This window comes from Lycorma delicatula, chromosome 1, assembly GCF_047948215.1.
Source record: "Lycorma delicatula isolate Av1 chromosome 1, ASM4794821v1, whole genome shotgun sequence".
Classification (NCBI taxonomy): Eukaryota; Metazoa; Arthropoda; class Insecta; order Hemiptera; family Fulgoridae; genus Lycorma; species Lycorma delicatula.
Window position 1 is genome coordinate 35997728 of NC_134455.1, and position 11473 is coordinate 36009200.

The 11473-nt window shown below is 31.1% G+C and overlaps 1 protein-coding gene across 1 annotated transcript; it reads left to right on the top strand.

The window, feature by feature from the left end:
* Positions 1-10157: 10157 nt before the first annotated feature.
* LOC142317473 (protein FAM200A-like) lies at positions 10158-10754 on the top strand. The gene has a single exon (XM_075354039.1). It carries the CDS (start codon positions 10158-10160, stop codon positions 10752-10754), a length of 597 nt encoding a protein of 198 aa, XP_075210154.1.
* Positions 10755-11473: the final 719 nt, after the last annotated feature.

Sequence of the window (11473 nt, forward strand, 5' to 3'; positions counted from 1 at the left end):
TATACAGTTAATATACATATACAGAGGCATACAGGTATAGCCATATAGGAAAGAAAAGCTACAACTCTTCACAAAAATTCTTTTTGGGTAAATTGCAAATGACAGTACCTTTCAAATCTACTAATTGATGAGTTTATAAAAGGAAATGCAATTTAGGAAACGTCTAGAAGAAGCTTACTAAACTTGAGAGTAGATATTATAATAATAAATAATAAATATACCGGGAATAAAATACTTCGCGTAAACAGTTGAAAAAAAAATAATAGGTTTTAGTAAATTTATTAAGAGAAAGCCTATGTGCAACGCAAGTACAGATTCATGTTATTTTGTCATCAGAGCGCGATCTATCGAAGAAAGTTTAGTTCGCAGATTGGGATAAATTAAACTTTCTTATTGGAATAAATATCAGCAATTAGCAGCGTTATTTAATGAATATACAAAATATGATATATTCGACAAATCATGCTGCATCTGGCTTCACAGATTAACAGACGTCAACACACCTTTCAATTTCTTTAAAAAAACTTACATCAGTTGATTTCATGAAATTTCCCACCAAAATAAATAATAATGAATTACCCTCCAAGAAAGCAAAATACACAGACCTTAAGTAGGTTTTTTAAATACACCTGAACTTAATATTTTTTGGAACTGTATACATCATTCCTAGCATTAGGGACAAAATCATATAAGTTGAAGGCATCCATATAATCTACACAGGTTGACCCAAAAACATCGGTGGGTTCATCGAAACCCATAGTTTCTTATGGAATACCTGGTTTCCTACAAAAAGATCCAAACACTAATATCTCAAAAAACGGTGGGATTGGTAGGTGCTACCAAGAAGTCATCACATGGAGGTTCGTCAAAGGGACAGCCGCAATCAGAAAAACCCGAAATTGAATTTTAGCACTTAAGAGGAAAATATTATTGAAATATTTGACATTGTAGAAGTAATCGTAAAACGGAAAATCGAATGCGGCTCTACAGAATCGCAAACAAATTCAGAAACTGGTAAAAATGTTCGCAATAAAAATAGAAGGTTAGACTACAGGAAAAGTTGCTCTTTATGATTACAGGATGTCTGATAGAATGTAATATTAATAGTTTTATCCGACATTTAGGTGATACTTTAATATTAATAAAACATGGTAGCAATAGCAAATAGATGTTGCTGCATTCATTTACACTTGTATTACCATCTCGTCGTTTGAATGTGAATGCTTTGTGACAAACTACTTCTATACGATCTTTCTCTTCGGGTGGAGTGGTAACTTCTACTTACCAGACGGAAACTGGAGCTTCGACGGTCAGCGGGACTTGTATGATCAACTCCCAATTCCACTAATTTTTGAAGGGGATTTCAATGCTTTAAAACCAGTTTGAATTCATAACGTTTAAACAACAGAAGAATTTCTATAGAAGAAATACTACGAATAACGATCTCGTTTTCTTACGCAAAGCTATGGGAACTTTGTATTATACAATTATATTAAAAGTACATTAACTGTAAAAACAAAAACTTAACAATAAATTTATTTTTCTATAGTTCAGTCTCGTCGCTATATTTAGATTGAAAATTTTCTCAATATCTGCAAGTAAACGATAACGTTCCAGTATTTAATTTAAGACATACGTAGAAGCTGCAATGTTCGATGGTGTCCAAATCAAGAGAACTGGATTGGTAATATTATTCCAAATTATACTACACATTTTTTTTATACTCTTCCAGTAGCAACTAAAATCACATTTGATAATACTAAACCTATTACAGACGTTACTTTATACTCAGTAGAAAAAAGCCCCCTCTATGAATCATGAGACCTTGCCGTTGGTGAGGAGGCTTGAGTGCTCAGAGATACAGAGTAGCTGGACCGAAGGTGCAACCATATCGGAGAGGTATCTGTTTGAGAGCCAGACTAAGGAATGATTACTGAAAGAGGGCAGCAGCTCTTTCAGTAGTTGTTAGACGCGTGAGTCACAATGACTTAAACGGCCATATCAACATCACTCAGTCCTCTGAGTACTGCGCAGCTGAAAGCAATGGAAAACTACAGCTGCTTTTTTTTTTCCAAGAAAATGTGGCTCTCTGCATTTTCACACAACAATAATGGAGGCGCCTTCCTTGGTAAAATATTCCGGAGGTAAAATAGTCCCCCGTTCGGATCTCCGGGTGGGGACTATTAAGGAACGGGTCACCAGAAAACTAAAAAATAACATTCTACGAGTCGGAGCGTGGAATGTTAAAAGCTTGAAAAAGGTTGGTAGGCTAGAAAATTTAAAATGGGAAATGGGTAGGATGAAGGTGGATATAGTAGGAATTAGTCGCTTTAATATTGGAAGGACAGGTAGAAGGGAAAGATTGTGTAGGCAGGCCACGTTTGGAATATGTAAAACAAATTGTTAGAGATGTAGGATGTAGAAGGTATACTGAAATGAAACGACTAGCACTAGATAGGGAATCTTGGAGAGCTGCATCAAACCAGTCAAATGACTGAAGACAAAAAAAAAAAAGATAACACTCCTGTGCTTTGTAAAAAAAAAATAAACTTCTTGATGGACTGTTGAATTCAGTATAGCACTAATCAGAAAAAAAATTTTATTTTTGAAGGGTCGAAAAACGTTTTTGCGTTACCAGGTAAAAGAACACTATAACTTCAAGATAAATCATACCGGTAAAATTAAATATCTTTTAAAATACATTATGGAAAGGGAAGATGAACTCTTACATTATCATACAACACCTGCAGTAGAGTTATACGTAAAGCTATAGCAGTAGCAGTTTGTTTCTGCAATTTTTCCGTAATTGGTCTTAATCACGGAGCAACGTTGTAATCTCTCTAGAAGCCATAACCGAATTACTGACTAAACTACTTAATGGAAAGGATTCTCTCTATTACCAGTATCGAAAAGCTTAAAAAAATGTGTTAACAATAGCTTGATAACAGGAATCTTGGAGGAACACAATAAACAAGAAGTAAAAAAAACAATTTCCGACTGACCATATAGTACAACTGGAAAACATTATTCAAAATTTATTTAGCTCTAAAAACGTATATAAATAGACACTTCATTAGAGTAACTTTCTTGTATAGAAAAAATTAACATGACCTCGTGGTATGATATTTTTAGAAAAATTCATGGTCTACAAGAAAACCCCCGATGCTATTCACCAGCTACTTATCAAAAAGGATACTGCGAGATTGCATCAACAGTGACCGATGAACAATTAAGACATTCAAAAATAAAATTCCTCAAAAATTCACGCTTAGCGGTACCTTTTGTACAATCAGTGGGTACGGGCTTATTAAAATTAATTCCTTATGATATTGGAGTTGTATATACGCCAACAGAGGAAGTAAAATCTTTTTCGTCTACTTTTCGGTAAAACATTAAATTGGCATTAATCGTCAACTAGTCATTAAAAATATTTTTAGCCTGACATATCGATTACTGTAAAGCTATTTGAAAGCGAATATTAAAATAAGTTGTTGATGTAGATTCAATAAATACTTTTTTAAATTAAAATTACGTAAATACTTTTAATTTAAAAAAAATTAAATTCAAATGGTTGTAAATCAAATTTTCAGCTGCAACCCCATCATTTTCCAGCATTTCTTTGAGTCTTTAAGCGAACCCATTTTTGTTAAAAATTCCTACTGAATGCAGATTGCATGAGAATGAATGTACAGATTGACTACAGAATGTATAAGACTATTTTTGAGAGAAGAGTAAAAAAACTTGTTTCATAACATTTATCTACTCCAGCCTTTCAATGGCTGTAGCAAGTCTCCCGCAAAATGATCGAGACGAAATAGACATTAATCGGTGTTGTTTTCTCTGAGAGTAATAGTTTTCAGTAACAGGTTACATTGAGTTTAGTAAAAAAAAGTTGGAGGAAGCCATATTATCACTTTTATTTTTTTTTTTTTTTTGTCTTCAGTCATTTGACTGGTTTGATGCAGCTCTCCAAGATTCCCTATTTAGTGCTAGTCGTTTCATTTCAGTATACCCTCTACATCCTACATCCCTAACAATTTGTTTTACATATTCCAAACGTGGCCTGCCTACACAATTTTTCCCTTCTACCTGTCCTTCCAAAATTAAAGCGACTATTCCAGGGTGCCTTAGTATGTGGCCTATAAGTCTGTCTCTTCTTTTAACTATATTTTTCCAAACGCTTCTTTCTTCATCTATTTGCCGCAATACCTCTTCATTTGTCACTTTATCCACCCATCTGATTTTTAACATTCTCCTATAGCACCGCATTTCAAAAGCTTCTAACCTTTTCTTCTCAGATACTCCGATCGTCCAAGTTTCACTTCCATATAAAGCGACACTCCAAACATACACTTTCAAAAATCTTTTCCTGACATTTAAATTAATTTTTGATGTAAACAACTTATATTTCTTACTGAAGGCTCGTTTAGCTTGTGCTATTCGGCATTTTATATCGCTCGTGCTTCGTCCATCTTTAGTAATTCTACTTCCCAAATAACAAAATTCTTCTACCTCCATAATCTTTTCTCCTCCTATTTTCACATTCAGCGGTCCATCTTTGTTTATTTCTACTACATTTCATTACTTTTGTTTTGTTCTTGATTATTTTCATGCGATAGTTCTTGCGTAGGACTTCATCTATGCCGTTCATTGTTTCTTCTAAATCCTTTTTATTCTCGGCTAGAATTACTATATCATCAGCAAATCGTAGCATCTTTATATTTTCACCTTGTACTGTTACTCCGAATCTAAATTGTTCTTTAACATCATTAACTGCTAGTTCCATATAATCACTCACTTCCATGTACTCACTTTCCTTATTAGAGTTGAACTGAGTTGGCATGCAAGTTATTTTTGAGTACGGCCAAGTTATTTCCCGAACTACCTGGATTTCATATCAGGTCACCATCACGCCTCAAGTTATTGTCAATGCTGATAAGTAGTTAATTACATTCAATTGTATTGTTTTTAAAACAGAATCTTGGACTAAAACATTCTGAAAACATCCTATTTCACCCCCCAAGTAAAACGACATATATATTTATTTTTTTGAAAACATTTCAAATAAAAGTTAGTGTGACTAGATTGCTACTGACCAAAAAACGTGCTAATGGTATTCCAAACCTGAATGTGATTATTATTAGTCAAGAGAAAAGAAATTCATTTGAATCAAGTTGACAATAAATGACTTCAATAATTTAGGTTAATAGCCTCCATTATAGTATAACGAAAGGTACACTTCGTTTTACAAAAGAGTTATCACCTCGTGGTTTTATAGCAGTAAGAAATACTGCATGTATATCACTGTGGTAGTAAATGATATAAAAGTACAGGATGACACTGCGTTTGTAATGGTTTATGTTAGTAATTTTGTTCAACATTATATTAATATATCTTTTCATTGTTATTTTTCAAATTATTTTTTTAATAACCATTTTTAAATAAAAAATGAATGAACGATGGATTGTAAGTTTTTATCCAACTATTAAGACGGTCAAAATTAAAGGTATAATCGATAATATGAGAGCGATATTTATTCCTGCAATACTACGTTTACGATGATTTTATACAAATATTTTCACACTAAACTAACAAGTAAGAATTCAAATGCACGTACTACATGTATAGAGTTAATGAATGTCTTTCTCACTTAAGAATTTAAAAATAATTATTCTTGTAATTCTTTTGTTTTAGTTAGCTGGTTATTTTTTTGTTGACTTTTAACAATAGTTAAAATTTAGATAGTTTTACTGATACTGTTATCAGTCAGTATTCTATAACATTCGAGACGTACTATTTTGAACCAAATCGGTCGGTTTATACGACCCGATAACTCTAGACCTGAAAGCGAATTCCGATTAAAATTAAAGACAAAAAACATAATCGTGAGCTAAATAAAGATCTTCAAGTTAAGGGAAAAGAGATTTTTTTTTTAAGTAGTCTAATAATGAATATTATTTTCAGGAACCATATAGCAACGGCGTTTACTTGAGAACTAATTGATATGAAGGAGGTAAGGATTAAGTGAGAGTTAACTGGGACGTAATTCAATTAGAATATCAGGTGGTTGGAAGGAGAAAAAAGTAGAGGGGATAGAAGACAACCGGTAGAAGATTGATAAAATGGAGGGGATAATAAAGATGGAGGGGCATGACAAGTGAGTTGAGAAACCCAGCCGCGCTACCGCACCGCTGATAATGAGATTACAAATTAATTACAAGAACAAAAAGTAATTAACCATTGTTTTCATTTTTCCGTGAACAACGGACATCTTTCACAACCGGTAAAAGGAAAATATTAAAATAGAGTTCTTATCTTACTTTCTTCCTTCAACAAACGGAATTGTTTATTAAGTCTAGATTGAGAACAATTTATGTAATCTGTATTCCTTACAAAACTTCACAACTCATATTCAAATTTCTGCTTTGTTATAAATTCGTTATTTTATGCCGTTTAGAAGAAACCGAAAATTATCATAAATTAAAATTAAATAGAGCTTACGTTTACATCCGGTTAACTAAATTTTAATTTTTTTATACTATAATTTTATTATGAATAGACTATGTTTTATTCTATTCCAATCAATTTTTTTGAAGCACTTTTCAATAATCAATGATATTTAAGCGTTAACAACAGCTTTTTAAACATTTACTTAGTGCAAATATTTATTATTACGCTTATAATCATTAAAATAAGATTCTATTCATAAATATAATATATATTCTGATATATATCTTCAATCATAAAAAATAAAAATCAAAGAAAACGGCTTTATTCGACCTTTCTTTCTTTTTACTGTTTCGCCTCCGGTAACTACCGTTTAGATAATTCTTCAGAGGATGATATGTATCAGTGTAAATGAAGTGTAGTGTTGTACATTCTCAGTTCGACCATTCCTGAGATGTGTAGTTAATTGAAACCCAACCACCAGAGAACACCGGCATCCACGATCTAGTATTCAAATCCGTGTAAAAAGAACTGGCTTTACTGGGACTTGAACGCTGGAACTCTCGACTTCCAAATCAGTTGATTTGGGAAGACGCGTTAACCATTAGACCAACCCGGTGGTGGGTTGGCTTTATTCGACCTACCATTTTAAAAAAACATGTAGACGTTTGTTCTGTGTAAAACACGCGAATACAAAATATCATTTAAAAATATGAAAACTCCAATTAGGGACATTTTAACTGTAATAAATCTTTTCCATTTTCCTTGCTTCATTAAGATTGTAAAAAAATACGTTTTCCCTGTTACTGACAACCTTTAAATTGATATATTCATCTCTGTTAAATTACAAAAAAATGTTTTGGTTTGCGTTAGCGAAATAAGAAAATAAGTATTGTAATTAACAGAAGAAAGAGATACGGCAGGAACGGATAGGGTCTGAAAAAAATTAGCGTTACATTAGCCGCTACAGACGTGAAGAAATAAAATAAAAAAATACAATATTCTACAATGTTCTGCATATTAATGATATCCAAATTAAACAAAGAAACTGAGAAAAGTGTTTTTGTGTTTTACATGCGGGAGGAATAAGTTAAAAATTACATCAAAGGTTTACGTTAATAAAGGTTCTCTTTTCTTTAAATTTCCTTTAATTCTTTCTCGAAGACAATTTTAGTAATGTAATGAAATGAAATTCGTACACTAATTCAACGTTATCACTAATAAAATAAGAAAATCCGTGATTTTTTTTTAATAATATGAAGCAAATTATAAAGATTCAAACTCAACAGCAAAAATTTAACTTTACAAGGCCTTACATTAACATTCATACTCTAGACAACAAAGGTTTTTCGTATAGGACAATTGATAAGCATCAAACCAGTCTTATCTCTTAAAATAGTTTATTCTTAAGAAAATAAAAGTAAATGTAAAAAAATGCGTCCAGCATTACGAAAAATAGCTGAAAATGTACGGTACCAACAAACCCCGTTTTTTTTTGGCTCAAATTATGGTTCCTCTGATCCGATTCGTCAATAGAGTTATATTCCTAGTAGGTTGACATGACTCCAAGAAATTTCGTCGAAATCGGTTACGATTTCTATCCGGTAGAGCGGACGAAAATGTCATGAATCTCATCAGTGATTCTCAACCCTTGTGCCGCGGCACTTTTGTGTGCCGCCAAATTTTAAAAGTGTGCCGCCAAATTTTGTAAATATATAATAATGTTAATATTAAAAAATTATTTAAAAAAAATAAAAATATATTTAACATGAATATATATTTAAATCCACAAAAAAAAATTATTTTATTATTTACTTTGCAAGGCGTTTTTTCTTAGTGCCGAATTGTGATGAAGTGGCATGCATAGCAATAGGAATTGTCTTCAGTTGGCGCACGCTTGTCATTTCTGCGTATAAACGTGTTGTTTTAGTGATAGTTGGAATTTACAAGGTGTTGCATAGTAGTTACTGCACCTTTTATTTCGTTAAAATTAGCAAACGTTATTATTCGGTTTATTATTAATTAATTTGCATATAGTTTCAAATTATAAATTTGTAAACTTATTAACTTTGCAGTACACATATCCATTGATTTACAACGTTTCCTTTTTGTTTTTATCGCACTCTACGAAATACTACTGTGATTGAATACGTTCTCTGTGTACACATCTCTCAAAAAATCCCGAGCTTATGTGCTGAATTGCTGCACGCATACAGTGTCCGCATTTATTCACATAAAATTTAATTTTTATTTACGGAAAATTGTATTTGAGTGAAAGTTATACAATTTCAGAAAGGTTAAATTTTCCATATTCATAAATTACAAGTTATCGCATAATTTTGATAATTATAAATTCAAATGTTATATTTGAACCATTTTTTTTTTCATTTTTCGACAATTTTTTTTTTTTATTTTTTCAGACCCTTCTAAAAATGGACAAATGGATAAAAAGAAAAAAGTGTAACAATGAAAATAGAGATAATGATGACGTTCACGACCAAGTTAATGAACCAACCCCCGAAACAAGTAAATATACACCTTTCTCAAAAAAGTACGTTGTCCCTCGGAAATATAATGATGATTTTTTAAAATTTGGATTTACCTCGTCAATGGAAAATGACATAGTTGTTCCCGAGTGTGTAATATGCGGTTTTAAATTATCAAACAGTGCTATGGTTCCTAGCAAACTTCAACGTCACTTGGTGACTAACCGTCCTTCGCTTTCAACAAAAGAGAAAAGCTAATTTGAAAGTTATTTATCATCAAAACTTAAGCAAGGAAAAAATTTAAAAAAAAAATTATGTGTGAAAAGGCTCAAGTCGCTTCTTATGAAATCGCTGAATTGATTGCAGTAAAATTAAAGCCTCATAATTTGGCAGAAGAAATTATATTACCTGCGTGTCGTAAAATTGTTAAAACAATGATCGGTGGATCTGCTGATATTGAAATTTCCAAAATACCCCTTTCAAATGATACAATACATCGCAGGATAAAAGACTTGTCTGAAAATATTGAGGCAGAATACTGCAAAAACTCTTGCAAATTCGAATTTTGCTATACAAATAGATGAAACAACCGATATTACAGGAAATTCTCAATTAATTGCATTTGTTAGGTTTATTCACGAAAATGATATTATTAATCAATTTTTATGTTGTCGAGAGTTATCTGATTTTACAACCGGTAAACATATTTTTAATGTAATCAATTCATATTTAGAAGAAATTAAAGTTTCTTGGAAGACATGTATTGGAATTTGCATAGATGGTGCTCCAGCTATGACTGGACATATAAAAGGATTTGTTGCACACGTTAAAGAATTAAATGAAAATATATTAGTTACCCGTTGTTTTTTGCATCGAGAAGCACTTGTAACAAAATTTTTGCCATCAGATTTAAAAATAGTTCTGGAACAATGTGTAAAAATGGTTAATTATATCAAATCTAGACCGTTAAAAAGTAGATTATTTAAAGAATTATGCCAAGCAATGGAAGCCAAGTACGAATCTTTATTACTCCATACAGAAGTAAGATGGTTGTCCAGAGGAAAAGTTTTATCTCGTGTTCTGAAATTAAAAGATGAAATGAAAATTTTTTTTGAACAAAATAAAAATCATGAATTTGTAAAACTGTTGGAAGACAAAATATGGTGCACTAAACTGGCTTACTTATCAGACATTTTTGTTATTTTTAACAACATCAATTCAAGTATGCAAGGGCCTAATGAAAATATCTTAAACTCAACCGATAAGCTGGTGGGACTCAAAAAACAAATAACTTTATGGAAAAATAAAGCTCAAGAAGGCAATTTAGAAAAGTTTGAGTCGGTCCCTAAAGACAGTTATAAAACAATTAAAGTAATTGTTCTTGATCATTTGACAGCGTTAGAGGAGAGAATTGTTCATTATTTCCCAAAATTAGATATTAAGAAATTTGATCGGGTTCGTAATCCATTTCTCATTACGGACACTTCTGTATTTGACTTAACTTTAAATGAAGAGGAAGAACTTATTTTGCTTTCCAGTAATCGAGATTTAATTTTAAAACATTCAGAAGAATCAATTAATTCATTTTGGATTAACATCAGATGCGAGTATCCAATCATAGCCAAAAAAGCTTTATACATTTTATTACAATTTTCCACATCTTATTTGTGTGAATTCGGATTTTCAGCATTAGCAAACATTAAAACTAAAAAAAGATCAAGATTGTTAAATGTAGAAGACTATATGAGAGTAGCATTGTCATTTTTACGACCAAATATAAATGAAATTATCAAAAAACATCAAGCTCAAATTTCGCATTAAAAATATTTTAATTATTAGCTTTTAATTTAATCACGTAATAAAGTTTAGTTATTTTTAGTTTAATTTGCTTATTTAACAATTTGTCATAAACTATATTTATTCAGTGTGTTGTAATAAGACAATAGTTTTTATTTTTTTCTTTATGTGCCGCCAAATTTCGAAATCGTTTAAAATGTGCCGCAGCAGAAAAAAGGTTGAGAACCACTGCACTACATGACTGGGCGCAGTAGAGATTTCCAAAGAATTTGGAAATCCACATAATCCTTGAGTATTGATCAAATATATGGAATTTTTTCATTCAATTTAAAGTAGCATTATACTCATAAAAAATATTAGCTTTAAAGTACTGATAATAAGTTAGTAATAAAACAAACAGCTGAACTCTAAGTGAGTATAGTTTTTGTAAATAGCATTAAAAAAATCCTTTGAATCTAATAAATATAAACTGTAAAATAATCCTTAATACTATCGAAATACGAGAAGTAATGAATCCATAACAAAAATTAACAAGTCTAAATAAAAGTTAACAATAATATTTCACACTCTAAAATAAAAAAATAAAAGAACTACGGTAATAAATAATAATAATAGAATTAAAAATAAAACTGTATGAGAAGTTTAACGAAAAACTAAACGTATAAATGTAAAAAAAATGCAGTAGAAATAGTAATAATTGTATATTATTTAAAATGCTAAAATAATTTGCATTAAAATTGTCA